Raw genomic sequence first — 26809 nt, forward strand, 5'->3', positions numbered from 1 at the left:
TTCTCTTGGATCAGCCAGTCGGGGGAGATGCGGGTGACATAGTACGGGCGCTTACTCGGGTGCACACGAACCCCCATTCCATCTGAATACCCTCAACAGACCCTTCAGGATTTACCCCAACGGGCAGAGATCGGAATTAAGACACATTCAATTAACGAAACCCGAAAGCACGGAGGACGACGAGCAGTTCTCACAAGGTCAAGAGCCCGGACAAGGCCAAGTGAAGAATGTGTCATCATATTTCCACTCATCAAGAACCCAAGCAGGGTATCATTGCCAGATCCTCATCCATCGGCGTCTAGCTGCCGGCCATCAAGAGTCTTCCCAACCCAGAGTACCGATTCCGAAAAGTAAAAGAAATCCACCTAACGCCGACTAATGCAAATGATGATATGAAACGAAATATATGGCCATCAACATAATATGCACAGAGAGCAGAACCCAATCGCCCCTGCTTGCTGCGTCGAGCCACCACCCCATTGAATTTTCTTGTTTTGCAGCAAATCACCTTCTATCTACCCCTTATCCTAGACCCGCGCATGCGAATACGGCTCGTACGCGCCAGCATGCTGCACCGGCCCGTATGACTGCCGGGGGTACTGCTGGGCATAGGCGGCACCGGCACCGTGGTAGCCGTTGGGCTCGCTGAGGCGCTGGTAGCCGGGGCCCGAGGACGGGATGAGCTTCTCGCTGTCGGCATGGCGGCTGCGGCGGGACGAGTGGTCGGGCTTGCAGCAGCAGATAGTGAACATCCAGAAGAGGCCGGCGCCCCAGGCGAACGCGACGGCGAGCCAGACGGTGGCCAGGTAGCGCGAGTTGAGCTTTGCCTGGACGCCGTAGATCTCGGCCGAGGCCTTGACGGCGCCGACGACGACGGTAGCGGTGGCGGTGGCCAGGCCGGCGGCGCCGCTCGTCGCGACGGTCGCGACGGCCGAGATGAGCCAGGTGACGCACGAGAAGGCGCGGCTGCAGTTGGCGAAAAGGCCGAAGAAGAGCTCGATGCCCAACGCGACGTAGGCGATGACGAAGACAATCTGGGTCCACTTGGAGACGGTGCCAAAGGCCTTGAGCGCGTCGGTAATCTCCTTAGGCAGCTCCACGTTCAGGCCCGTCGACGTCAGCATGCTGTTGAAGTCGTTCGTCGTCGCGTCCAGCTCTTTGGCGGCCCAGTTGAAGGCCGGCTTGATGCAATCGCGCTTGCCATCTTGGGTCGTATAGCAGTAGTTCCAGACGTTGACGTCGTACAGGTCATAAAGGCCGAGGTCTTTAGCCATGATGTTGGTCGTCTGTGCCTGGCGCTTGCTGATGTCGATGTTGGAGACATCGATGTCGTTGAGGTTAGGAATGTCGATGCCGCTGCCATCGAGGATCTTGGAAACGGAGAGCGGCGAAATTTCGAGCTTGGTTACGTCGACCTGAAACATGTACAACCCCTTGTCGGCGATGCCAGACAGACCACCCACCAGCAGCGCAACCAGCGCTGCCAGTGTCAGCAAAAATGGCACCAAAACACACACAAATCGCCCGAAGTTGGCCATGGCGTGTGTACTGCTCTGAAAACGATTGTTGGTAGTGTTTTTGATGATGCGGGACTCGGAGTGACGTAAGTCGGTTAAAGGTCAAGAAAGATGTTTCAGCGAGAGGATACGGCGCTGAGGCGAGGTATTTGAGGAAAGATGTGCAGTACAACCCCAGAAATCAAGGAGGGGAATAATGACAAATTTACAATGAGGAGATGGGTTGGTTGTTTGGGAATGGGGCGGTTTGGGCTAGATAAATAAAACCCCAAGACCATCTGGCAGCCTGCCAGCACGTTTTCCATGTCCCCTGCGGCAAGGCTGTGTTCTCGGCCGGTAGGTGGCACAGTTTTCAACACCCTGCAGATGAAAGCTAGACCCACTTCCCGGTGCCTAGCAAAACAGGACATGATTAGAGAGGATGCCGATCCCGGTACAGGGCCTCTCCAAAAGCCAAGCAATTCCCGGCCCATCCAATCTTAGCTTGACATTGTGGCCCAGCACAACGGAACACCTGCCTCAAAAAGCCCATTTCGAGGCGATAACAATACTAGCATCGATGGGAAGCTTCAACTCAAAATGGGAAAATGTTTCCCAAAGTGATCTCGAGCCACTTCGCGCGACGTTGGAAACTGCAGATCGACAGCAGGAACACGGCTGCCTTGGTAGGCCCCTTTCCATGTGCATCTCATAACAGTAAGAACCCTCTCCGCTTCTCATCAGCACACGTTGTTGCCCTGGTTCACGGAGGCTCGTCTTCCCGCAGTCAGCCCAACAACCCAGCGGTGTTATTAGTGCATGGCCAGAAATGGCAAGCACCACGAAATTTCCCCTCACATACTCCATACGGATAGTTAGTCTTTCAAATCTTGTGTACAAGTTTGGTGATTGGCATCTTCTACTAAAGGAGGTTATAAACTTGCCGAAGTAAATTAACAGACCAGCTGAGAACCTCCGTTTACTTGTATGATTCGAGACTTGAGTCGGGTTACTTATTTTCGTACAAGTACGTTCTGCAACGATGCCCTGTGTTCAAATATCTCGCACTCCACAGATGGATTGGACAAGCTCAGCTGCAGCCACATCATGAGCAACATCGACGCATCTCACACATCATGGACGGAGTAGTATCCCCGTCACCAGCACCGGAAAGTTGTGGAGTCCTACCAACACAGTATGAGCGCCTGGCGGGTTCGGGAATGTGACCGGCGAGCCTTGCGAGCCTCACACTTCTTGGTGCTCCAGACAGAGTTTGCCATGGCGGGGACATGATCCTGTTTCCGTGTCGAGCTGACGCCAGCGCCCAAGGCTGAGCCTGAACACAGCTCGCTTGTGACTTGACCTGTGGACAATTGGCAGCCGTCAGGACAACGCAAATCCCCGCATTCTTTCCATGCAACCCATCCAGGTTCTGTACTTCGCGAGAATCTCTCTGCTAAACCGCTTTGTCCTTGCTAACCACAGCACAATTTTGTTTTCACCGCAAACCCAGTTTATCAGGTCCAACGGACTTGCGTGATGAGCTTTGAGTTGGTAACTTGCCGTGTGGCTTGCGAGGGTGGGTCGTATGGCGTCTGGCTGTGTCGTGCGGTGGCTGGGTTGCCGGTGTCCCACTAACTATCCGTAAGAGGCAGGGCAGAATTCTAAATTTGGAACAGGAGCTCTGGGGCAAGGCCAAGCGGTGAGACGAGTTACCCAGCGTTCAGAAATCCCGACGCCGATCCGATGAGGCCCAGCCTCGCCGCTTGCTCCGGCCTCGGCCCGGCCACCGATGTTGATGGGGTCGCTCCTTCTGGGCCGGTCGACGGCCGTGTCCTCTTCCCAAACGACAGTCGAAACAACCGAAACAACGGCAGCTCTTGGTTGCGAAAAATACCGAAACAAAAGTCAGAGCAGGAAGGCGGCAAGTCCACACTCACAAACGAGGTATATCCGTACATTTACTCAATCTATGGTGTCCGGGTGCAAACCCGAAGCAGTTATCCCGAATGCGTTGAGCGACCGTTCGCTGCCGAGCCGAAGATAGAAACGAGGTATGGACTACCGGAGGCCGGCTCGATGACCTGTCGGCCACCCCCACCTTTCTCCCTTCCCGGCGTCTTGCAGATGCACATTTATGCAGCGCCGGAAGCGAGATCGCCGCTTGGGGATGGCAGGTCGAATCATGAGTCCTCGTGGAGAAAACTCTTCCTCGTCGAGTGATCTGAATGCCATGTATTCGATTGTACACACCGCTTCCAAGAGTCACAGAGGGTCAGCTGAGTGCGCCGCACAGAAGACAACCAGGGTAACAATACAGCCAACAACGGCCCTGGCTTCTATCTCAGGTAGGTCGAATCCCAGAGCAGAGAGTCTTCGGCTGCGGGAGGGCTACCTTAGCATTGCACATCCTCCCCAGCAGCCTCCTGGACCGCCCTGGCGCCGTCCAGCTTTGTCTTCGAGAATGTCCCGACTATCATGAGATTGTGCTGTTGTATCCGTATACTGGAAGCTCTTTGTTATATCAGACTGTTTGCCTTTACATACCTGTTGTGAGTTCGAGCTCAAGCCGCACCTCTGGCACCCCGCAATCTGATCCGGAGTGCTGGGGATACCGAGTCCCGGGTAGCTGTAGCCTGGCCAATGTTCATGGCAGGACCAAGACGGCCTCTGTCTCACTTGGGCCGCAGCCAAGCCATTCTGAAGCCCACAGTGATTGAGTTTCCTGTCCGGGATGTTTCACCCAAAAAGATGACTTCGATATCGCATTGAGGAGGCCTGGAGCTATGACCCTGCTATCTGCTTGCCGTTGATCCATGCATGGACCGCTCTGGACGCCAGCAGCTTCACGAAGGTGCAATGACACCCGACAGTGAGGTGCGGGGGGCTAGCCAAGAGAGCAGCCACATGGGAAGCTCAAAAGTGAAAAGCACCCGGACTACAGCCCCACTCGGACAGGGCATGAGGCACGTGGCGTTCACTTTGCCATTTGTTCGTGGAATTCATTCCTGCTAGTTAACGTTATGAACCTAACATCTCACCTGTCAAAGCCGCATGGCACATTCCGTCTTCAGCATTGCATCTGTCTGAGTAGAACATCAACTTCACAGGCAGGAACCATCCGCGTATTGTCGAATTTGTCGTTACAGTACAAGCTGGCCGTCATCCCCAATTGAACCAGCTGTCTCCACTACCTTATCTGGAACCACTGTTCAGTTAGCTTGAGCGTATGGAATACCACTGAAAGCGCCCCGCCAATCTCTGCTCATCCCACTCCCACAGCCGCGTCGTCATCGCCAGCCTTTTCCCCAGACCCGCCGCAAAGGTTGCTGACCCGGTGACGATCTTCAATCGACTCACCTGTCCAACCCATCACCTAGTAACCTTAACTGGTCCCTTGTATCACCCTAGATTCGCCTGGATTTCTGGGTCATCACGATTTCCTTTTCCCGTCGATGCGCAACACCTACGTCGGCGCTTCCATTTCGTCTTGAACCACCAACCGGTATCGCCTGTCGTGGCGATCGACCCTGGTGGCAATCCTCCAACTGCGGCGCGCGCGCATTGGTTTAACAGGCATCCGACCTTTAACCCTTCTCCTCGACAATTTGTACTCGGTTTTCCCCCTTCTCGACCCTGTCGTCTTCCAACCTCAATCGCGGCAGCCCAGCCAGACAAGGTCGGCTATTTCCTGACAAGGCATCTTGCACCAGCACCCGCCTCCTTCAGCCTTGGCGGTACCTTTCTTGGTCAATCCCGCCCTCTTATCGGTCGACCGAGTAGGTTTTTTTCCCCGAACTTCGTCTCTCGTGCATCCCCACATTTCATACCTAAGTTTCGCTCTCTCCTCGCTATCGTTTATTTGCTTTTCTCGGGTTTTGCTGTTCGGTTGTGCTCGCTGTTGCTGTTTTGTCTGCGGATTGAGCTACCTGAGGCTGACATCATCTTACCTTCAGGGGGGAGTTAGCCACGCCGGCCTTGAATAACCCCGACTCGACTCATTCCACCGAACCTTTGCCCGCCCGTTAATTCCGACATTCCGGCAAACTACCACGGTGGTCCGACATTCACGCCCTCTTCCGATAACCTAAACTTTCCCCGCGCAAGTTCTCAAGTCTTCAAAAACGGAACACTCACTGTGCCGTTGGTCCTCCGCCTCCATCAGCCTGCTCTTCCACCTTGAGCGCTTCTACCACCCTCCCTAGCACCTTTGGGACACGCCAGATAGACAATCGCTTCTAGACGGGTGCAGCGGTAGGCTGTGTGGGTATTCAAAGGCAACCCTGCCGGTACCACAACCTGACACGCGCACGCCGTCCAGCCCCTTGGACTTCTCCGTACCAGAGTTCCACTCTCTCTGACATCGAGAAACCATGGGCAACCAAAGCTCCAAAGATGCCGGCGCGGCGTCTTCCAAGCCTGCAGGCAGCCATGACGATGTCCTGCAGTCATACCCCTCCTTCAGCAGGTCCGACACGAGGGACTCGTCCCGCTCCTTCCGCTCGCTCCGCTCCAAGATACCTGGCTCGGGCAAGACGGACAGCCCCCGGAGCTCGGCCATGCTGTCCAACGGCGATGCGCCTGAGAGATCGGATGCCGCTTCGGTCAAATCTGGGAGGAGCGGGAAGCAGCCCCAAAGCCGGGTCAATCGTTCCGACTCGCTCCCGTCGCCAAGTTCCCCTTCGTCGGCCGAAATAGGTTCTCCGCTTGCCGACCCTCCGCCGTCACCCATTCAGTCAGTGTCTATGAGGGCGGGGATTCATGACGTTTCGGCCGCCCAAGCAAGTGGCGAAGTAGACCACGTCTCAGACCAGCCTCCCTCCGGCGCCGCCAATGCCAGCACTATCGCCCAGCAGCCAGGTCAGAGCATCCTTGTCAAGCGTGAAGATACGCCGATTCCTGTCTACGGCACAGGCACTCTTATGCAGGAACCCGTCAAAGAAGAGTCCCCCTCGGGCATTGCAATGAGCGACATCAAGGACATTGACCTCGATGACTTCATCAAGCGCCTGCTGGATGCCGCCTATGCCGGCAAAGTCACCAAGAGCGTCTGCCTCAAGAACGCAGAAATCGCGGCGATTTGCCACCGTGCCCGAGAAGTCTTCCTCTCCCAGCCAGCTCTCCTCGAATTGGATGCTCCCGTCAAGATCGTCGGCGATGTCCACGGCCAGTACACGGACCTCATCCGCATGTTTGAGATGTGCGGCTTCCCGCCCAAGTCAAACTACCTATTCCTCGGTGACTACGTAGACCGCGGAAAGCAGTCTCTCGAGACTATCCTCCTGCTGCTGTGCTACAAGCTCAAATATCCCGAGAACTTTTTCCTGCTGCGTGGCAACCACGAGTGCGCCAACGTCACGCGTGTCTATGGTTTTTACGACGAATGCAAGCGGAGGTGCAATGTGAAGATCTGGAAGACCTTCATTGACACGTTCAACACGCTCCCCATAGCTGCCATCGTGGCTGCCAAGATATTCTGCGTCCACGGGGGCTTATCGCCGGCTCTCAGCCATATGGACGACATTCGGAACATTGCCCGCCCGACAGACGTCCCTGACTACGGCCTCCTGAACGACCTTCTGTGGTCCGATCCCGCTGACATGGAACAGGACTGGGAGGCCAATGAACGGGGAGTTAGTTACTGCTTTGGAAAGAAAGTCATTACCGACTTCCTCGCATCCAATGACTTTGACCTGGTCTGCCGAGCCCACATGGTGGTCGAGGATGGTTACGAGTTCTTCACTGACCGAGTTCTGGTCACGGTTTTCAGTGCGCCCAACGTGAGTCTCAACTGGGCAGATCGCACATGTTGAAGACACCGGCTGACGACTTTTTAGTACTGCGGGGAGTTTGACAACTGGGGTGCTGTCATGTCAGTTTCGACCGAGCTCCTATGCAGCTTTGAGCTGCTCAAGCCTCTGGACTCGAATGCGCTCAAGAACCACATCAAGAAAGGCAGGAACAAGCGGAACCAGATGCTCAACAGCCCGGTATGTGCCGTCCAATCTCGGGAATTTCCCTCGAGAGTTAACTAACACTTCTGCAGCCCGCGGGCCTGTATCCTCAGAGCGTTTGATCGCGTGCAACGCAACGGAGCAGCAGGCGCTACGGTACCTAGCATCGATGCCGGGTCACGGGTCACGGCGTACCTATTACACCAAACGAAACTTACCCGGCCGAGTCGCGAGCTTCGCCTGGGGAGGAACAGTGCTACATGATAGCAGACGGGCGGATGAACGGGTCAGAGACAAGAGAATACCCACGGACCATACAGGGTTTCTTCGGACGCCGGGAAGTGAGTACTTCATACAATCATGGCCAGAACTGGCGAAGGGAATACGGAAAAGGTTGGACGCCAATACTACGCATGGCGTCAACTCTAATTACTGGAGATTGCACGATAGGGAGCTATGACATTCGGACGAGGACTGCATTGGCCACTGCGACCTGAATTTCTGAAGATCCATCTGGACATTTCTCGCGTTTGCGGCTGCTCCACGGCGGACACACATTGCATTTACCTGGAGGGGTGGGGCCACACCGGTCAGTCTCCGGCCGGCAGTTCGAGATTCTCGAATGGTGGTCCCTGGGAAAGGGACTGTACAGCAGCCGGGCCTAATGGAGCATAGACGGGCTGAAACTGACGCGAGGAATTGGGCTGAGGTGAATAACAAAACAACTTGGGCAGCGCATATATATGGGATCCGCGTTCTGCTTGAATGGGAAAGCCAGCAAAAGCATCTCTTGTTCTGGGCTTCTTTGTTTTCGGAATCCTCCTCGCCCTTTCGCAACCCTTCGTTGCCTTTTACTTTGCTCTCGACCCTAATACATCTGGGCTCTTCTCACGGCTTTGTAAGTAGGGGAATTGTTTGTGCCATTATGGCCTGATGGCGTCTGCAGCGGAGAGACAGTTGGTAGCCCACGCTAATATATGAGGAATGTCTTTTTGAACTGCTTATTTGTTTCGTCAGTTCCTAGTTGGGTTGATTTGTCCTGTAAGATACCAGGATCTGTCATCAACGCCGCAACCAAACAGATCACAGTAGGTAGGAATAACAGTTTGATCAAGAGGGTAACACAAGTCACTGTTACATAGGGATCAGGGACTATTCTATCTCGCCTCGACAGCAGCAACACCTCGCCTCCCGCCGGACCCGCCCTCTTCTTCTTTCCTGCTCCTATCCACCCTCCGCAGGATATAGATCCGATCCACCATCCGCGGACCGATCCACCACCCGCCCGTCAGGGCCCGCACCCGTCTCCGCCACGCGCCGACTGTCCTGCCCAGACCAACAATCGGCGGCCCCATTTGGTCGTTTTCCTCGTCATGATCTGTCTCGTGTGTGTCGTAGCTACCGGGCTTGACAAGCTCGATCCCGGCGTAGGCTTGCACAACGCCCACCTTCTCCCATTGCCCGCCCGTGGGCTTTGCCGGGTCCTCAAGGAGGAGGTAGGTGAATTGGGTCCAGAAGGAGGGTAGCGCGAGGAGGGACGGGGATTCCGTTTTGTCGAGGGCAAGGATTGGGCGTGGCTGAGCGCGGTGGTGGCTGCTGGGAGAGGTGTGCATATGGCTGAATTTGACGGTCCCGGTTGTTGTGTCGCTACCATTTTCGGCGCTACCTAGGTTCAAGCCGGTACGGCGAATCGAGAGAGCGGCATCGGCTGCGGAGGAGATGGTCGAGGCGGTCGAGGTGCCGAACAGTGTGACGCCTGTCATGCAGGATAGCACGTCGGCGTGAACCGGGACGATATCATAGCCTTGGGAAGAAGAGAGGATGATGGTGCGTAGGTGGGCCAATGCTTCGCCGCCCGGGTAGTTGAGGGCGCTTAGTGTTAGCATGCCGGTGCTCGCTGCCAGGGAGCTGATGACCGAGAGGGTGATGACTGCGGTAAGGAGGGGGAAGAGCGGGGACTTCTGCCACCGCTGGCGGCTCGAGATGAAGTTGGCGGAGAGGGCGGCGGCAGCGGTAAGGGGAGGGACGACGTAAAAGATAAAACGGGTCTCTTTGTGCGGTTGGAGGGAGTAGATTGCAATGAAAAGCACGGTGGGGATGACGAGGCGGGATGCGCCGCGGCGGAGGGCAGGGTGGTAGAGGGAGAGCGGGATGAGGAGGGTGTAGCTGAAGGGGTTGAGCAGCAGGCGTGGTATGGCAGACGAGAAATAGTAGTGCCAGGAGGAGACGCCCCAATTAGAGGACGACCCTTGAATGACGTTGTAGTAGAAGCCCCAGAGCTCAGGCCAAAGCGGGCGTTGCCAAAAGTAGCTGTCGATCGTGACGGAGGTCGCCAGGGCGATGAGAAAGGATGCATTGAAGGGGAAGATGACGCGCTCGAGAGAGAGAGAGGGCATGACGAGTTGGTGGAGGATGGTGGTGACAAGGAGGAGGGCGACTTCGGAGCGGAAAACGACGGCGGCGAAGACGAACATGGTTATGGAGAGGCGCTGGCGGTGGGCGGTAGATTTGGGTCCGCTTGGGTGCGGTAGTAGGAAGGAGAAGGCGAGAGTTGCTGCTGATGTTAGTGAAGTGAGTACCTCGAGGAGGGGGGGGACATACTCAGTCCAAAAGCAAACATGTTTGGCAGCGTCCGGGAGGCGTAGAAGATGATGTGGAACTGGCTCGCTTGAAGGAGCAGATACCATCTTGCTGTGCCCGCGCCATATGCCCTCCTCAGACTCCAGGCAAAGATGAGCAGACAGGCTGCATTGAACAGTCCCAGGATGGCCCTGACGACGAACTGGGCATGTTGGAACCCAACGAGGCCAACAATCGGCTGGGCGAGCCCGGCCAGCAGCACTGGGCCTATGAATGTCCGGGGAACTGCACCCGGAAAAGTGAAGTGATCATAAGTGGTCGACAGCTTATGGTAGATGTCTGAGGTCGGTGTCCCATAGACGAGCACGTCGTGGGCTGCTTGAATGTTGAAGGACTCCTCGACTTTGGTGTAAGGGGCGACGATGAGGTGGACCAGGATGGTCCCGGGAATCAAGATGTGAAGGAGCGCATCTGAGACGCTGTCAATGATGAAATCAAAACGAGAGTGATATGGAGGGTGAAGCTCACCCAATATCCGTAGTTGTGTTGCTAATGCTCCGTTGTTGCTAATGTCGTGCCTCGAACTTCCGCGCTGACTATCCGTGGCTGGTTTGGCGCCGGGCTCCGTTTTTTGTTGAGCCGCCATGTAATTGATTTACAAAAGACTCGCCATAAAATGAATGGCCTTTCGAAGGTAAGTTATATCGAGACTTGGTGTCAATGTTGCAACGTTGTTCGCTCCAAGTCACATGGAATCTGGGGTCCGAGTCAGTGGAGGATTGATGATGTCCCTTGATGAGCAGGGTCCACAAAGGCGTCCAGAACCTTGTCCGCTGGCCCTGGCGTGCACGAGCCTCTAGCCCCGCCATTTCCCATGCAAGCTGCGACCCCGCGACGCCGAACATAACTGAAGATCGAACCCAAGACAGCGTCCCAAGCCGAACTTGAGCAGTCACCTCACAGCCAGCGAAGATGGCGACCGCAGACCCATTCGACTCGGCACTGTAAGTTTTGGTTTTCCACCCTACTGTTATGGCCCCGGGGAATTGACACCACGCTCCTTTCAGCGACCTCCTGCGACGACTCAACCCAAAACATACCTCGGAGCACCTCAACAACATCATCGCGATCGCGCCCGACCTGACCGAAGACCTACTCTCGTCGGTCGACCAGCCGCTGACGGTGCGCCGCTGCAAACAGACGGGGCGCGACTACCTGCTATGCGACTACAACCGCGACGGCGACAGCTACCGTTCGCCCTGGAGCAACCAGTTTGACCCGCCGCTGGACGAGGCCGGCGGCTTGGGTGGTGTCGGCGCTGGTGGCAGTAACGAGGGCGCGGGCGAGGGCGCGGTCCCCGGGGAGCGCGTGCGCAAGATGGAGATCAAGGCCAACGAGGCGTTTGATGTCTACCGGGACCTGTACTATGAGGGCGGTGTGTCGTCGGTGTACTTGTGGAATCTGGACGATGGGTTTGCTGGAGTGGTGTTGCTGAAGAAGGGTGAGTGAACAAGCACACACACACACATCGTGGGGATTGCCTCCCAAGCTGATCGACCGCCTTCTTTTGCTAGCCTCGCCGCAAAACGACGGCGCATCATCAGGCGTGTGGGACTCAATCCACGTCTTCGAAGCCAGCGAGCGCGGCCGCACGTCCAACTACCGCCTCACGTCGACCGTGATCCTCTCGCTGGCCACCAAGGGCGCCTCGCTGGGCGAGGTCGACCTGAGCGGGAACATGACGCGCCAGGTCGAGCAGGACCTGCCGGTCGAGAACGACGAGAGCCACATTGCCAACATTGGCCGCCTCGTCGAGGACATGGAGCTCAAGATGCGCAACCTGCTACAGGAGGTCTACTTTGGCAAGGCCAAGGACGTCGTCGGGGATCTGCGCAGTATCGGGAGCCTGAGCGAGGGCCAGCGCGACCGCGAGACACAGCGCGAGTTGATTGGGAGTATGCGGAGATGATGACCGTGGATGAGATACCTATGAATTATGAATGCCCAACCCTGTGCCTTGCTTCACGGTTTATGTTATCCGTCGATCGTGTCAGCGAGCCTGGCTCGGAGGCCGCTTGTTCCTCCACCTGAAACGGCACCGCTCATTGCGAAGTGACCTAGGCGCCCTCGGCACCGTGCCCTCCGGAATGTAGGTACCCAGTGGGCCCGTTTCAAGGATGCACATCATCGCTCTCCCTGTGTATTTTCCAGCCGCATGAAGATCTGGATCATCTTGGGAGCTGCAGGATTGCACCTCAGCATTTCAACCCTCGCTTCGGGAAATAGATCGTTTGCTGGCCTGTGCCGCCTGTCACCTTTGAGGGCGGCCGAACCGGGATACCTCACAATGAGCTGTTCGCGAGACATTCATTACATACACTTTCTGACTCCTGAGGCGTTTGGTAAAAGATGAAATGATGTTCAGTGAGTGAGTTACCTCTGCAAACATCGGAATGTGATTGCTTCTTTCGAGTGCCGATCGTGACCTCTGCTGGCTATTATTTGCCACCGGGCTCGACTTGGTTTTCGTTTCCGCTTCACATCCTGCACGTAAAAGGGGCTTGAGTTCTTGGTGGTGTCTTCAGACGTTTCTGTGTTGAGGACCGTGGTGGTGTGGATGCAAAAACTCGGACATATTATGTCTACGGGTATTCCGTCGGTACTTGTACATGTACAATCTGTACAGACAATTCATGGTCATGGAATCGGTATAGGAGCGAAAGCGGGTTTGTTCCAATCAGGAAACGTTCTAGAAAAACTTCGATGGTCTGCTCCCCGGGGCCCGAGATTGGCGAGCTTGATGGGTTCTTGGCGGCCGTTATGAGCCTTCATGCTGTGCAAACAACCCTTTCTTGACCATCTGGAAGGGCCAATATTGGTGGGCGACAGCTCAGACTGGCGGCAACCTGGGAGCTCAATCTGGAGTGTGAGTTCCAATCAGCTCGGACAATTATTGAGGCCGCAAACAGAGACAAAGACCGGTGACAAATCGAGCCCTGGTGTTGAGGGATCTCCTCACGGGTTGAACAGGGGTGCAATTGACGACTCAAAACAAGCAAACGCACGGCACAACGCATCACAGACCTCGCTTGTGCAGCTGGGTCCGGATTTGGGACAACTTACGGAGTGAGATCTCTTGCACACCGAGACGCAGCCTTGTCGTGTGACTCGTGTCATGTCAGGGCGGTGAGTGTCTCTCTGTTAATGACCTCCTTCGGTTGGCTCAATGCTAGGATAGTTAAGGTAGGTAATGTGTGGGCCAGGGTCGGCGTCGGCTGTGGAATCTCGTCCCGACGCCATGTTTCGCGTCCACGCCATATCGACATGTCTCACCTGCAATGCCGTCCCCCTTGATTGAAGTTTCTTCCAAAATAGTGTTGGGTGTTCGCCCCGGCAGCCCTTATTGGTCCCCCTAGTATAGACGACGAGGAGCTGTCAGGAAGTCGAACTGGGCCATTGGATGTCTCCACTGGATTTGGAACTGGAAGCTGGGCCGTGCGACCGAGAGGAGCCAGAACATGACCAGTTCAGACGAACCTGGTTCCTGAGAGAAAGCATGACACAGGTCGGACGGGATACAAGAAATGGCAGGCAGACCATGTCCGGACGAGATATCGGTTCGATTGGGCAAAGGACACCTGCCAGGGCGAAATGTAGTGCCCGCAGACCCTGGGTCTCGAGACAGATTGCGAACATGTTGTTGAACACACTGAACATTGAAGTCGATCAAAGAACGTATGGGAGGCTTTTGACAGGCAAGCTCCACTTAGGTGCAGGCGCTGTCAGCGGCAAGTTGCAGTCGGTGGGCAGCACTGCAAACCGCCTGCAGTCTGTACCGTGCAGCTGCATTCCAAGGTTGACTTCCACGTTATAAGATTTCGATCAAAAAACTTAAGCCTCCACTACACTTACCTCGTAGTTATTTTCAACTTGAGGCGACTCCCATTCCAGTTGTTCGGTTCTGGTGATCCTTGCGGAGGAGCGTCTCCAGCTTTTCTGGGACATCCCGTCCCCCCCGTTCCTGGTTTGCTCCCCTGTTCGTTCCTTGCCGAGCTTCTCGAAGCCTGCCGAAGTCCCGCCCACCGCCTCCCTTGGCCTCCATCCCTTTTGTCAGTTATCATTTTTATTCGAAACATAAACCGGCGAGCTGAACCACAACCCCGCCCCGGAACAGAGTGGCCCTTTTGGAGAGAATTGCTGAGTCAATCGCACCCATTGACTGGCACTTTCGCGTGCAACGGCCGCTGCTCAAGACAACTGAGGTGTTTCAGAAGGACGACACCGACTCTCGACGTGCGACCCCGCGCCGGCCTCGTGAGATCTAGCCCCATCTTCTCTCTTCGGACCGGTCGCCGGCCTCACCACCACCGCGCGCCTATCTACGCCACGAGCAGAGAGCACGATGGCGGAGAAGCCGTCGGTGTTGATTATCGGCGGTCTCGGCTACATTGGCCGTTTCCTGGCCCTCCACATACACCAGAACAAGCTCGCCTCCGAGGTGCGCATCGTCGATAAGGTCCTCCCGCAGCTGGCATGGCTGCCCCCCGAGTTTGAGGAGGCGTGTGCCGGCCCCAAGTTTGTGCAGGCCGATGCGAGCAGAGAACGTGCGTTTTTTCATTATCAAGCGTGATCAACCGTTCCCTCAAATCTCTGTCACACCTCCCCCCTCATCCCCGCTAACCTCTCACCTTCCCCGCAGAATCGCTCCCCAGGATATTCGACAGGGCCGACGGGAAACAGTGGGACTACGTCTTCAACTGCGGCGGCGAGACGCGCTACTCGCAAGAGGATGAGGTGTATAAGCTGCGGTCGCTCAACCTCTCGCTCAACGTGGGCAGGGAAGCAGCCAAGCGGGGTGTCAAATGTTTTGTCGAACTGAGCACGGGCATGGTCTACAAGTCGGACTCGGCGCCGAGCAAGGAAAACGACAAGCTCAAGCCGTGGAGCAAAATTGCCGTGTTCAAACTGCAGGCGGAGGAGGAGCTGGCAAAGATAGACGGGTATGTTTTCTCCATCTTCATAACTAGAGGCTGCAAAGGGGGAGAATATGCCGGTATACTGACGGGATTTCCAGACTAAATCTCGCCATCGTCCGGCTCCCTCATGTCTACGGCCCGTACGCGTCGCAATGGGTGGCGACGGCGCTCTGCATGGCGCGCGTGTACAAGGCGCTCGAGTCCGAGATGAAGTGGTTGTGGACCAAGGATCTGCGGACCAACACGGCGCACATCCATGACGTGGTGCGGGCGCTGTGGGCCGTCGCGGGCTGGTACGCCGGCGGCGGCAAGGACACGTGGGACGCCAAGGCCATGGGCAGCGCCGTGCCAATCTTCAACGTGGTCGACAAGGGCGTCACGACCCAGGGCGTCATGGCCGACATCATCGGTCAGGTGTTTGGCATCGAGACGGGCTTTCAGGGGCAGCTCATTAGCACTTTCGCCAAGCTCAACCTGGACAGCGTCGTCGACGACGTCAATGACGAATTGCTGGGTCCATGGGCCGACCTGCTTGCGGAGGCTGGCATCACGCGGCCGGGCCCGCTGACGCCGTTCATGGAGAGGGAGCTGCTTAAGGATACCGACCTCAGCATGGACGGGTCGAGGTTAGAAGAGGTGGTTGGCTTCACGTACGAGAAGCCGAAGATCTCTAAGGAGCTCGTCGAGGAGGTGATAGAGAGCTACAAGAGGATGAACTGGTGGCCTTGAAAGGCGGTTCAATGGGTGGTGATGGCGATGGGTATATGTGTCTTGGGACTGGACATGGGTACGCGACCAAGTCGAGATGGACGGGATGCTCAGAGAAGTAAGTTACCGGTGGGTTTGTAACAGGACTAATGTGGACAGGTCCGCTGAGGGGAAACTGGGGTGTAATACTAGGATATCCTCTTTCAACTAATAATACCAGGCGAAGCGCTTCAAACAACACAACCCGGCTCGACACTGCAGCCCCAGACCACATTAACGCGCGGCTTTCATGTGACCCCGAAAAGAGCTGAAGTGAAATCTGGGAGCCAAAACCGAGGTCCGATAGCTTGAGTATCAATTGCTTCGAATTTGTCCGCTACAAAGCGGTGCACTAAACTGAGCTTCTTATGTCCCCGACCCCTTTGGAGTTTCGAAACTTCAAATCACATGAAAACCTCGGAGAGCGGGCGCCTTGTCATTCTACCCCGCACTAAAGTACTTGGTGCCCAAGGACGGGAACAATCTCGCAAGATCGCCGACTGGGCAGGGGATCTTCTTGATTGTGCAGTGAAGCAGTTTTTCGAGCAATGCCAGTGTGTAGTGTTGCAATGATTCCAGTGTTGACTGCAGATTTTCACATGTGTCGAATCGTGTAAGGGGCAACAGTCGTGGAACGAGCGGGAAGACGCTGCGGAACGATCCCAACCAAGAGGGGCGGGTTCAAGCCAGCTGCGTCATGCTCTCCCAAAGCTGGGGTCTCCGCAGCTTGGAAACGGAGGCCGTCCGAACTGCAGCCTTCCGTTGGCAGGCTAGTCCAGGGCGATGACATCCCGCGGTCGCATGCCTCGGCCGCTAGCCTGCTCGACTCCTTTCCTCCTACCAATCTTGTGACAGTTGTTCTTACCCCGCCAGGAAAGTTGAGGACGGCGTGTTAATTTAAGATCCAGCAGGGACCTACCTGAACGTTGGGCCTCGGTTTCCTTTCCCCGGTTTGTCTCCGTCTGGTGTCTCGCCTCGATCGACTCTTTCGATCTGTAATCTTCTCTACTTCGTGCAACAAACACTCCTCTAGAAACTCGGAAACATCAAGCCACAGAATAACTGCCCACCATGGCTGCTCCCACAAACAAGACCATCGGCGACCTCAACGGCAAGTGGGTCATGGTATGTTCACCGCAACCAAACGCATGTGACATTTTAGACGGGCCCGACCCTGTCGCTGACACGTAACCCGCGCCAAAATAGAACAAAACCCAATCCTCCAACATCGAGCCTGGCCTCGCGCTGCAGAACATCGGCTGGGTGACGCGCAAGATGGTGTCCATGGCGACGGTGACGCTGCACGTCAAGCAGTACGTCGGCCCGCCATCCCCGCCGTCGGACCCGGTTGGCCCCGAAGTGACACACGTCGAGATAGAGCAGACGGGCACGGGCGGCATGAAGGGGTCGACGGAGAAGCGGTGCCTGGACTACGCCTTCCGCGAGCACAGCGACTGGCTCTTCGGGCACGTCAAGGGCCAGAGCAAGTGGCTCGCCGCCGACGAGATCACGGACGAGTTTCTGAAGGGCGGGTGGCTCGAGGGCGACGCCGAGAAGGGCGGCCCCAACGGCGAGACGCACCTCCTTAGCTACGTTGAGAGTCTTGACAGCGACTGGACGGCGACGCAGGTTTGGGGGTTCAAGATCATTGACGGCGAGCGCAAGTATGTGCGGAACGTGGTGATCGCCAAGGGTGAGGAGCGGGTTGAGCTGCAATTGGTGTATGACTGGGTCAGTGAGTGATCGGAGTTGCTAGGGGTGCTTCATTTTGAGTTTATGAGACGGGTTGTATCGTATTTATTGGGGGGACAGCGGTCATTGGCGCCGTATAAGCATGGTTTTTGGCCAGAGTCTTGGTTCTGTTGCAACCCGCATCCGTGGTAGAAGCGGTTCTGCAGGAGTAGCAACCAAGTTACTATTACAGGTGCCGGCCATACATCCATCACTTCCCGGCGGAACTCACACAATTGAACCCATTTGTTTGCACTTCGTGTATCGTCGACAAAACCATGAAAAGCCGACGTAGCTTAAGCTCCGAAGGGAATCTGAGCGTTCTCAACCTTCCTCGGGTATTGAACCGCCTCTCACGAGTGTGCTATCCATGTTGAATGCCCCATTACCGCTGATAGAAACTGCAATGCCAGAACCAAACGCCTCCGTATGATAGATATTCCCCCTCACCCATTAAGCCTCATCTTTCCTTTCCGCTCTCAACGCAACCCCCTCCTCGCCCCGCGATGTTCACGCCGGCCTCCGTTTAACAAATTCCTCCAAATCCCCCCTTGTCGCCACCCCAAGCACAAACCTCCTCCCCTCATCCGTGATGACGGCAAAGTCCTGCTTCTGCCCGCCGGTCTCATAGCCCTCAAAGAAGGCCTCGAGCTCCTCCAGCGGGGTCTCCATGGTGATGATCTTGTACTTTGCGCCGCGGCGCCGGAACCGGATCATGGCCGTGCGCACCTCGTCCTCGGGCTTCACGCGCCCGGCCTCGAGCAGCGCCTGCAGGTGCGGGATCGAGAGGTACCCCAGCAGGGCGCGCGTCGACGAGTCGACGATGGTCAGGTGCGTGTAGTCGCGTTCGAAGGCTGACAGGAGCGCGAGCGAGATGGTGTCGGAGGGCGTGAGGGAGAGGGCGGCGGGCGGGTCGAGGTCCTCTACTGTTGCCTGTTGCAAGGGTTTCCGGGGTGTTTAGTTGGGGGGTTGCTGGTGTGGGATGATGAATGAGGTGGGATGACGGCGGACTTACCCCGCGGTATCTCGAGGCCCATTTGGAGACAAAAGGTTGAGACTCGGAGGCTTGGGCCTGGGATGGTTGCGCCATTATATCGGTCATTGTCAAGCGTAGTGATGGCTATTTTACTTGTTGTGCGCTCTGGCGATCTAAGACTGTCTTCCCCGTGCATGGGTAGGCTGAAGTTTGAGGTCGCTCAAACGGTTGGAGTCTTTCGCGTTCCATTGTTACTGCCAATCACATGTTACAGCGCGCTGAAGAGTGGGTCTCGCTATGGTCTCACGACCTCGCAGGGGGCTCAACATCGAAGAAACCTACAATCTAGAAGGGAGAAAAAATAGAGAGATATGAAAGAATAACTACCGTAGAGCCAGCTGGACACCATAGTAAGAAAGTGAGAGTATTAGTGACTCTGGGGCCATACTCCGGAAAGGGTGCAATTGCCCAACGATGCTCTCGTCTAACTAAAGTACATGTTGCTTGGCGGGTGGATCTTAAGTGGAGGCCCTGGATAGTCGACAGTCTCGGAGACATTTCCAATAGCTCTCACTTGAGAAGAACATGACTTGTGATGTTCTGTTCAATTATCTAGGAACTATGGCCATACGTTACTGCTATAATGACGGGAATCAAAGATCTGTTCAAACCGGTTTTGGGGTCCGGCGGCGACAAGGATGGGAGAGATCGGGATTGACTTTGCGAGCGCGAGCTAAGTGAAGTTAACGGTTAATTACGTCATCGTCCGAGAAGCGTTCTGTAGCTTGATTGGAAAACATCTGCGCAGTTCAGATGTCATGACAATATATTAGATGTACACCTTAGCTTCTTCAATATGAAGGAACTATGTTCCTACTCGATTGCTTTATCAAGGGAATTGCCGTTCTTAAGAACTCCCGTCCAGGCTTATCACTCGTAGCTCGGGAAAACTCGCCGGTGCCCCTCCACCGACTCGGGAAGGAATGCTGTTTGTGGTTGGTCTCATCGGGAAGGCCAGCTCCTTCCTTCGCGGTTACTGTGTAGATGTGTGCCCCTTAGGTCCGTTAAATCCGCTGTGCAAAGCAAATTGATACAAAGGACCTTAGGTACTTGACATACGCCATAGATCAAAGGCTTACCTAATGAATCTTGCCAAAGGACGGCCAGGAACCTGTTTCATCAACTTTCGGAGACTTATTCTCTCACCTCCCATTCACCGCACCTTAGACAGCTTTATATCATAGCAACGGACGCCGGTCTCCCTTTCCGAGATCCCTTTAAGGAAATAGAAGATCGTGTAAGTCCGTTCCTCGAACACACAGACACCCCAAGAACCGGGATTCGCTTCGGTGGACGCCGGACTGCCTCGATAACGTCATGGGCGGCTCTTCGCAGCTCCGAGCCGCTTGACATGTGCTCGGATTACTCAGACCCATTAAACTGGGCCACTTCTTTCAAGATCTCAGCTTGCTGACAGGAATGTAGTTGCCAGCCACAGTTCCTGACAAAGATGCCGCTCTTCCCCAACTACGACACCCTGCAGAACACCTTCGGCAGCCCCTACCGCCGAGGCCCATCGCAGAACAAGGCCAATGCGAGCGGCCCAACGCCGCACCAAGCCCGTCTTGAGCTCTACCCGGCGTACTCGGTCATTGACGATGCGAAGAACAAGGCGCAGAAGCTGAGCGCGGAGGCCGCTAAGGAGTTTGAGGCGGCGAGTCAGAAAGCGCAGGCCAAGGCAGGCAAGATGGAGCTGTACTCAGGGAAATACTATGCCGCTTGCACTTTTGGCGGCATGATGGCCTGTGTGAGTAGTCTTGGGCAATGGCTCACTCGCCTCCCATGCTGACGATACGCATACAGGGCTTGACGCACACGGCTGTGACGCCTTTGGACCTTGTCAAGACGCGCCGCCAGGTTGACTCGAAGCTGTACAAGGGCAACTTCCAAGCGTGGGGCCACATCTACCGCACCGAAGGCGTCCGCGGCGTCTTTACGGGCTGGAGCCCCACCTTCTTCGGCTACTCGGCGCAGGGCGCCTTCAAGTACGGGTGGTACGAATACTTCAAGAAGACGTACTCTGACCTGGCCGGGCCCGAGGCGGCGTACAAGTACAAGACGGCGCTGTACCTGTCGGCGTCGGCGTCGGCCGAGTTCCTGGCCGACATTGCGCTGTGCCCGTTTGAGGCGATCAAGGTGCGCATGCAGGCGACCATCCCAGCGCAGTACAAGGGCACTTTCGACGGGTTCAGCAAGATCACAGCCGCCGAGGGCGTCAGCGGGCTGTACAAGGGCCTCTACCCGTTGTGGGGGCGGCAGATCCCCTACACCATGATGAAGTTTGCATCGTTTGAGACCATAATCGAGATGATCTACGCCCGGCTGCCGGGGACCAAGAGCGACTATAGCAAGGCGGCGCAGACGGGGGTGTCATTTGTGGGCGGCTATCTGGCGGGTATCCTGTGCGCCATCGTGTCGCACCCGGCCGACGTCATGGTCAGCAAGTTGAACGCGTACCGCAAGCCTGGAGAGGGATTCGGCGCTGTCACGTCGAGGATATACAAGGACATCGGATTCAGGGGGCTCTGGAACGGCCTGCCGGTCAGAATCGTCATGATTGGTACACTGACCGGGCTGCAGTGGATGATCTATGTGAGTCTTGTCTGGAGGGGAGAACTTAGATGATAAGACTGACCGCTTTGCAGGATTATTTCAAGATCTTTATGGGCTTCCCGACGACAGGCGGTGCGCCGCCGCCGGAGAAGGTCAAGCAAGAATGAGCGGAGCCGGAGAGTTCAATGTCAAGCAGCAAGCCACGTTGATAACCTGTGCGTTATGTGTGTATTTGTCCCTTGATTTCTCATTTCCATGGCAGTTGAATGGTTCGGGGAAACGAGAGATGATGCGATAGTCAAAGGTCGGTTCCACTACAATTGCCAAGCTGCCCTCTCCATTCGGTATGGCTCGCCAAATCTGGACATGATGACGCGGTCCACGCCCGTATCATGCATGGCGCAGCTGTACGGAGGCATGGACTGTAGCATCATCTGAAGCCCTGTGTGCCCGCGTATTCCAAAACACGCGTCCCGTCGATTCCACTTGGTCGTCGACGGATGACATGTTGATGGGAGCCATCACAGGTGTGCAGTATCCTAAGCTGCGGTGCTGCGGCATACATTCTGCACTGTGCTTCAAGGGTTAACAACTTTCCGGCTCCCCGCCCCGTGAAAAGGCATGTTGACTGCGTCGTCCAAAACTTCAAGTTTAGAAGCAAGTTAAAAAGCATTGCGGAATTGAGCTTGAATTCAATCCCTCGCCAGTGTCAAGTACAGTGTGGAGGCACTGTGGGCACTGGGCGGTGCCGAGCCAGCTTGGAAGCATCGCCTCACTTGACTGCCCATTCGTCTAATAAAGCTTGTGCCGGTCATCGTCCATTGGAGATGGGGGCGGGAGCTAAGATGCAGACGCCGCTGCCGTTACAACGATGACAAAGCGATGACCGGGACTTCAAGATTCCATTGTCGACTTCCAGCAGTATCCGTACCTCCGTATCTTACCTGATTTTTTTTTGGCTGCCCTGCACGACCATCGTCGAGGCACAAAAGAACTGGACGTTGACGCATTACCCCCCCCTCCCGCATGCTGCAGTGCCTCGCCAACTCAATCTCATCCAAATCTGACCGCCTTACATGACCTCACCCATCAAAGTGCTCTCACTCGGTTACCTCCTAAAGCTGAGCACTGCCGATACAATGGCCCCGCGTGTACTCCGTTGAAACGAACCAGGATCCAGACCAACCTTCAACCTCAGAAATCACATGTAGTTGCCTTCCAACCTCTTACTTGTTTGTTTGACGCCAGCAATCCTGTCCGCCGGCCTTTGCACCTTCTCACCACGGTGCCCATCGCCCCATGGAGGAGTGGATTGCCTCTGCTGAAGCATACCGTCGAGCCCTTGAAAGTCGCCGAGAGAGTTCCCCGCCAAATCGAGCAAGTCGTGCGAATATTCGTAGGGAATCAGCTCCTCGACCAAATCCGGGCTTGCCCTCCTTCGCAATGACTGAAGGCTCGCTTCCGCGGCGGATCACAGGGAACACTCGCCGTGGGAGGACCAACGCTGTCCCCATGGACGAGGACTTCGAAGACGCCGACGTCGATGTTGCACCCCCCGCCTACGGCGAACATCATGACCAACTGCAGTTTTCCCGGGCCGGCTTTGCCGCCGATGCTGCCGTTACAAGTGAGCGAAGGACATCATGATTCTGGCCTCTCTCTTTACATGAGCAACTGACCAAACTTGTCCAGCCGACGGTCGCGTCAATATCCATATCAATGAGAAGAACCAGCGATTATCGGAGCTTCTAACTCCCGCCCTCACGAGGCAGCTCCGTGCCGAGACCCCGTTCCCTGCTGGACCCCTCCCGCCGGCCTACATCCCGCCGAGTCTGGGGGGTCAGCCCGGCCAAACACCGCCGCCCCGACTGAACGTGGTGATTCAGATCGTCGGGTCAAGAGGCGATGTTCAGCCCTTTGTGGCCTTGGGACAGGTCCTGCGCGACACGTACGGGCACCGCGTGCGCGTGGCCACACACGCCAACTTCAAGTCCTTTGTCGAAGAGAACGGGCTCGAGTTCTTCAACATCGGCGGAGACCCGGCCCAGCTCATGGCTTTCATGGTCAAAAACCCGGGTCTGATGCCTGGCTTGGAGACCTTAAAGAACGGCGACATCCAGCGGCGCCGCCAGGAGATCAAGGAGATCCTCATGGGGTGTTGGCGGTCCTGTTTCGAGGCGGGTGACGGCATGGGTATTGCACCGCCGCAGCACAAAAGAGACGAGCCCCTAGATGAACGGTTCTTATTGCCCGGCGATCCGGGGCATCGGCCTTTCGTGGCAGATGCCATCATTGCGAATCCGCCCAGTTTTGCACACATCCACATTGCCGAGAAGCTGGGTATTCCACTGCATATGATGTTCACGTAAGTGTCTTGTTTTCTTATCGCCAAAGTACACCACTGACTCACAGGAACGCAGGATGCCCTGGACACCCACGCGAGCATTCCCACACCCCCTTGCTGATGTGGTCGCGACCAACGCCGACGCCGCCATAACCAACTACGTCTCATACGCTTTGGTTGAGATGATGACTTGGCAGGGACTCGGCGATCTGATCAACCGGTTCCGATACAACATTCTCGACCTCGACCCTATCTCCCTCCTGTGGGCACCGGGCTTGCTCACCCGGCTACGGATCCCTGCCACGTACTGCTGGTCACCCGCTTTGACCCCGAAACCCGCAGACTGGGCGCCAGAGATAACCGTATCCGGCTTCTTCTTTCTGAATCTTGAATCGAACTACACCCCTGAGCCGGAGCTCGCCCGGTTCCTCGCGGCCGGGCCACCGCCAGTTTATGTCGGTTTTGGCTCTATTGTCGTTGATGACCCGGATGCACTCACTCATACCATTTTCAATGCAATCATCAAGTCCGGTGTACGGGCGATCGTGTCGAAAGGATGGGGCGGCATAGGCGGCGACTCGGCTGATGTGCCCGAGGGCGTCTTCATGCTCGGCAACTGCCCCCATGACTGGCTATTCAGGCACGTTGCTGCCGTGGTTCACCATGGCGGTGCCGGCACGACCGCGGCCGGCATCAGAGCTGGAAGACCGACGGTCGTGGTGCCGTTCTTTGGAGATCAGATATTTTGGGGCTCCATGGTCGCCAGATCTGGAGCTGGCCCAGCCCCGATCCCGTACAAGAAGCTGACGGCCGAGAACCTGGCGGCTGCCATTGAGTTCACGATGCGGCCCGAGACACAGGCTCGCGCGCAAGAGCTGGGTGAGAGGATCAAGCAGGAGAAGGGTGTTGATGTTGCCGGCAAGAGTTTCCATCAGTTTCTCAATACTGACAATATGCGGTGCTCCCTGGCTCCTAGCCGGGTGGCGGTCTGGCGGGTCAGGAGGTCCAAGGTCCGCCTGAGCGCTCTGGCCGCCGCCATTGTGGTGAAGCAGGGCTGGGTGAAGTATTCGGATCTTAAATTGTAAGAACACCAGGGCGTGGGACACACTGAGGGCGCGTTGCTAACTTTTTCCAGATATCGGTCGATCGACTACAATACTGATGAGCAGCCTTGGGACCCCATTTCAGCGGTCATTCTGGCAATTGTCGGAGATGTTGGTGCACTGACCATGGCCGTGGCGGATTTCCCTCGAGAGATCTTTAAGGCTCAGGGGAAGAAGGACAAGGACAAGGCTGCCCCTGAAGACGGCACGGCGAAAGCGGAAGACGCACACTCCATCTTGACCGCAACGCCATCTGTCGAGAGCGGTCCTGCGGCTCACCAGAGGGCAGATTCCCGCTCCGCTCCGGCTAGCATCTCTTCACATGCTACAGCTCACGGATCAGCCGAGTTGTTAGCGATCGTCCAATCCTCCACGCGTTCGCTGAGCGGCAGCCTCTCTCCACAACCGTCCGGAGCCCCGGCAACCCCTCCCCCTGTGCCGTCGCGAACACCCACTAGCCTCGAGTCCCCAGCTATGCCCTCGGCGGTCCCATCCAGCACCGTCAACCTCGACGTAGCCATCGCAGCCGGCAAAGGCGTCGGCCGCATCGTCGGCGCGGGTATGAAGTTCTACTCCAACTTCTGCCTCGGCATGGCTCGGGGGTTCCGCAACGCCCCCAAACTCTACAACGACGACACAGTCCGGCCGCCTGAGAAAGTCACCGGCCTCGTCAGCGGCATGAAGGTAGCCGGGAAGGAGTTCGGCTTGGGGGTGTACGACGGGACGTCGGGGCTGTTCACGCAGCCGTGGAAGGGCGCTGAGAAGGAAGGGGCCAAGGGGTTCGTGAAGGGGTTCGGCAAGGGCGTCGGCGGCCTCTTCTTCAAGAATGCCGCGGCCCTTTGCGCTATTCCTGCGTACACGATGCAGGGCATCCAGGCCGAGGTGCGCAGGAAGTTCACCAAGAGCTCGGTGAATTACATCATCACGTCGCGCGTGCTGCAGGGAGAGGAGGATATGGCCGGGGCGACGGCCGAGGAGAAGCACGATATCATGACGAGGTGGCATGCCAAGCGGGATGAGCTCAAGGGGTTTTATCTGCTGAAGCAGAAGGAGAGTGAGAGGGCGAAGGCGGCGGCCAAGGCAGCGGCGGAGGTAGTCGCTACCGCTCATAACTCAGCGGAGGTGCCGGGAAACACCATTGGTACGCCGGAGGGCGGTCCCTCGGCGAAGACAGGGCGGCTGAGCTTGCCGTGGAGCAGACGGCGAACCGCGAGCAACGTCAACGGCAACGTCAACTCGCCCACTACCTGGGCGGCGACGCTCCCGCCCACCACGGCCAGCTCTGCGTCGAGTAATTTTTCCTTTGAGGACCACGAGGCCCTGGAGCGGGCAATTCAAGAGTCGGTTCTGCAGACGTCGACGGGCGATCCGGAGGAAGATGCCAGGGTCGAGGCGGCGATCAGGGCGAGTGTGATGGAGATGCGCAGGGCTGCTGAGCAGCAGCAGCAGCAGCAACAAGGCCATCCCCAGCACCAGACCCCAAGCCAGACCTTTGGCGGTTGGATCGCTGATCAAAAGATTGGCCCCGGCGACTCTGGCGAGCTGTCGATCGAAGAGTGGACCAACATCACCGACGAGGAATACCAGGCGCTGGTTGAGGAGGCCGTCCGAAGGAGTCTGCTGGAGCAGGAGCTGGAGGAGCAGGCACACCACCTTCAACAGCAGGATGAGCTGCACTTCCAGCAAGCGAACGACCACTACCAGAACTATCATTCCAACACAGCAGAGGTCGCGAGACAACAACCACAACAGTCGACCGTCAGGCTCGTGGCCGACCAGCAGCAGCAGCAGCAGCCGGCAGTGGCGGAATTGCCGGGCAACCACCACGCTCCCTCAACAACCACAACAACGCAGAGTCCCCCCCACAACAGGGAAGAAGGAGACGCGCAAGGGGGAGAAGAGGAACTGTTGCGTCGGGCATTGGAGGAGTCGGAGCGGTTGCACCGCGGCTGGACCGAGGCGATGGCGCGGCAGCGGACCGAGGAGGAGATTGTGCTCGAGTATGTCATGAAGCAGAGCCTCGCCGAGGAGGAGTTTCGGATGGCGCGGGAGGCGGCGGCGGGGAAGGGGAAGCAGCCTGTTTCCTCCTCGCGGGGGCAGGGGCAGGGGCAAACAGGTGGGAATGAGGGCCAACAGGCTGGGGAGGAGGACGAGGAATTGAGGAGGGCGATTGAGGAGAGTTTGAGGATGAGTGGGGCTAGGGGCAGTGGTGGTGGGAGTGGGAGTGGCCTGGGGGTGGGACCGTCGAGGCCGAGGTGGGAGGGTTGAGCGACGGGTTAAGTATGAGAG

At 56.7% G+C, this 26809-nt stretch overlaps 10 protein-coding genes across 10 annotated transcripts; 7 read left to right on the plus strand and 3 right to left on the minus strand.

Moving 5' to 3' along the window:
* Positions 1 to 527: 527 nt before the first annotated feature.
* On the minus strand, positions 528 to 1538 carry N657DRAFT_564143 (uncharacterized protein; the record flags this gene model as incomplete). Its single annotated transcript, XM_062788258.1, has 1 exon — positions 528 to 1538. One exon carries the CDS (start codon positions 1536 to 1538, stop codon positions 528 to 530), a length of 1011 nt encoding a protein of 336 aa, XP_062652654.1.
* A 1373-nt stretch (positions 1539 to 2911) lies between these two features.
* On the plus strand, positions 2912 to 3931 carry N657DRAFT_44705 (uncharacterized protein). Its single transcript, XM_062787417.1, has 2 exons — positions 2912 to 3046; positions 3176 to 3931. The coding sequence occupies exons 1-2, from the start codon at positions 3036 to 3038 to the stop codon at positions 3717 to 3719; spliced, it is 555 nt and encodes a 184-aa protein (XP_062652655.1). The 5' UTR covers positions 2912 to 3035; the 3' UTR covers positions 3720 to 3931.
* A 1703-nt stretch (positions 3932 to 5634) lies between these two features.
* N657DRAFT_44791 (phosphoprotein phosphatase PPZ) lies at positions 5635 to 7822 on the plus strand. Its single transcript, XM_062787421.1, has 3 exons — positions 5635 to 7276; positions 7334 to 7486; positions 7543 to 7822. The coding sequence occupies exons 1-3, from the start codon at positions 5870 to 5872 to the stop codon at positions 7570 to 7572; spliced, it is 1590 nt and encodes a 529-aa protein (XP_062652656.1). The 5' UTR covers positions 5635 to 5869; the 3' UTR covers positions 7573 to 7822.
* A 728-nt stretch (positions 7823 to 8550) lies between these two features.
* N657DRAFT_668030 (glycosyltransferase family 22 protein) lies at positions 8551 to 10802 on the minus strand. Its single transcript, XM_062795429.1, has 3 exons — positions 10559 to 10802; positions 10052 to 10501; positions 8551 to 10004 (listed from the first exon to the last, which is right to left on the minus strand). The coding sequence occupies exons 1-3, from the start codon at positions 10674 to 10676 to the stop codon at positions 8608 to 8610; spliced, it is 1965 nt and encodes a 654-aa protein (XP_062652657.1). The 5' UTR covers positions 10677 to 10802; the 3' UTR covers positions 8551 to 8607.
* Positions 10803 to 10897: 95 nt separating this feature from the next.
* N657DRAFT_639396 (F-actin capping protein, beta subunit) lies at positions 10898 to 12493 on the plus strand. Its single transcript, XM_062791769.1, has 3 exons — positions 10898 to 11034; positions 11098 to 11531; positions 11605 to 12493. The coding sequence occupies exons 1-3, from the start codon at positions 11003 to 11005 to the stop codon at positions 11997 to 11999; spliced, it is 861 nt and encodes a 286-aa protein (XP_062652658.1). The 5' UTR covers positions 10898 to 11002; the 3' UTR covers positions 12000 to 12493.
* A 1939-nt stretch (positions 12494 to 14432) lies between these two features.
* On the plus strand, positions 14433 to 15735 carry N657DRAFT_676607 (NAD(P)-binding protein; the record flags this gene model as incomplete). The annotated part of the gene is made up of 3 exons (XM_062795908.1): positions 14433 to 14634; positions 14730 to 15030; positions 15105 to 15735. 3 exons carry the CDS (start codon positions 14433 to 14435, stop codon positions 15733 to 15735), a joined length of 1134 nt encoding a protein of 377 aa, XP_062652659.1.
* A 1089-nt stretch (positions 15736 to 16824) lies between these two features.
* N657DRAFT_652448 (uncharacterized protein) lies at positions 16825 to 17496 on the plus strand (the record flags this gene model as incomplete). Its single annotated transcript, XM_062794297.1, has 2 exons — positions 16825 to 16878; positions 16960 to 17496. 2 exons carry the CDS (start codon positions 16825 to 16827, stop codon positions 17494 to 17496), a joined length of 591 nt encoding a protein of 196 aa, XP_062652660.1.
* Positions 17497 to 17745: 249 nt separating this feature from the next.
* Positions 17746 to 18695, minus strand: N657DRAFT_45024 (uncharacterized protein). The gene is made up of 2 exons (XM_062787442.1): positions 18500 to 18695; positions 17746 to 18417 (listed from the first exon to the last, which is right to left on the minus strand). The coding sequence occupies exons 1-2, from the start codon at positions 18584 to 18586 to the stop codon at positions 17995 to 17997; spliced, it is 510 nt and encodes a 169-aa protein (XP_062652661.1). The 5' UTR covers positions 18587 to 18695; the 3' UTR covers positions 17746 to 17994.
* Positions 18696 to 19771: 1076 nt separating this feature from the next.
* On the plus strand, positions 19772 to 21217 carry N657DRAFT_639401 (mitochondrial carrier). The gene is made up of 2 exons (XM_062791770.1): positions 19772 to 20267; positions 20324 to 21217. The coding sequence occupies exons 1-2, from the start codon at positions 19971 to 19973 to the stop codon at positions 21143 to 21145; spliced, it is 1119 nt and encodes a 372-aa protein (XP_062652662.1). The 5' UTR covers positions 19772 to 19970; the 3' UTR covers positions 21146 to 21217.
* Positions 21218 to 22516: 1299 nt separating this feature from the next.
* N657DRAFT_676611 (glycosyltransferase family 1 protein) lies at positions 22517 to 26788 on the plus strand (the record flags this gene model as incomplete). Its single annotated transcript, XM_062795909.1, has 4 exons — positions 22517 to 22700; positions 22766 to 23438; positions 23494 to 24498; positions 24553 to 26788. 4 exons carry the CDS (start codon positions 22517 to 22519, stop codon positions 26786 to 26788), a joined length of 4098 nt encoding a protein of 1365 aa, XP_062652663.1.
* Between the last annotated feature and the right edge of the window lie 21 nt (positions 26789 to 26809).

The sequence above is a fragment of the Parathielavia appendiculata genome (assembly GCF_033297405.1).
Source record: "Parathielavia appendiculata strain CBS 731.68 unplaced genomic scaffold N657scaffold_1, whole genome shotgun sequence".
Taxonomy (NCBI): domain Eukaryota; kingdom Fungi; phylum Ascomycota; class Sordariomycetes; order Sordariales; family Chaetomiaceae; genus Parathielavia; species Parathielavia appendiculata.

Bases quoted from the DNA above. Each gene is read 5' to 3' on its own strand.
- N657DRAFT_44791 (XM_062787421.1), top strand. From the start codon at position 5,870: ATGGGCAACCAAAGCTCCAAAGATGCCGGCGCGGCGTCTTCCAAGCCT. The intron at 7,277-7,333 runs GTGAGTCTCAAC...ACGACTTTTTAG, and splicing joins CGGTTTTCAGTGCGCCCAAC to TACTGCGGGGAGTTTGACAA. The intron at 7,487-7,542 runs GTATGTGCCGTC...ACACTTCTGCAG, and splicing joins ACCAGATGCTCAACAGCCCG to CCCGCGGGCCTGTATCCTCA.
- N657DRAFT_668030 (XM_062795429.1), bottom strand. From the start codon at position 10,676: ATGGCGGCTCAACAAAAAACGGAGCCCGGCGCCAAACCAGCCACGGAT. The intron at 10,502-10,558 runs GTGAGCTTCACC...ACAGCGTCTCAG, and splicing joins AACACAACTACGGATATTGG to ATGCGCTCCTTCACATCTTG. The intron at 10,005-10,051 runs GTATGTCCCCCC...TAACATCAGCAG, and splicing joins CATGTTTGCTTTTGGACTGA to CAACTCTCGCCTTCTCCTTC.
- N657DRAFT_639396 (XM_062791769.1), top strand. From the start codon at position 11,003: ATGGCGACCGCAGACCCATTCGACTCGGCACT. The intron at 11,035-11,097 runs GTAAGTTTTGGT...CGCTCCTTTCAG, and splicing joins GACCCATTCGACTCGGCACT to CGACCTCCTGCGACGACTCA. The intron at 11,532-11,604 runs GTGAGTGAACAA...TTCTTTTGCTAG, and splicing joins AGTGGTGTTGCTGAAGAAGG to CCTCGCCGCAAAACGACGGC.
- N657DRAFT_45024 (XM_062787442.1), bottom strand. From the start codon at position 18,586: ATGACCGATATAATGGCGCAACCATCCCAGGCCCAAGCCTCCGAGTCT. The intron at 18,418-18,499 runs GTAAGTCCGCCG...CCCTTGCAACAG, and splicing joins GGGCCTCGAGATACCGCGGG to GCAACAGTAGAGGACCTCGA.
- N657DRAFT_639401 (XM_062791770.1), top strand. From the start codon at position 19,971: ATGCCGCTCTTCCCCAACTACGACACCCTGCAGAACACCTTCGGCAGC. The intron at 20,268-20,323 runs GTGAGTAGTCTT...ATACGCATACAG, and splicing joins TTGGCGGCATGATGGCCTGT to GGCTTGACGCACACGGCTGT.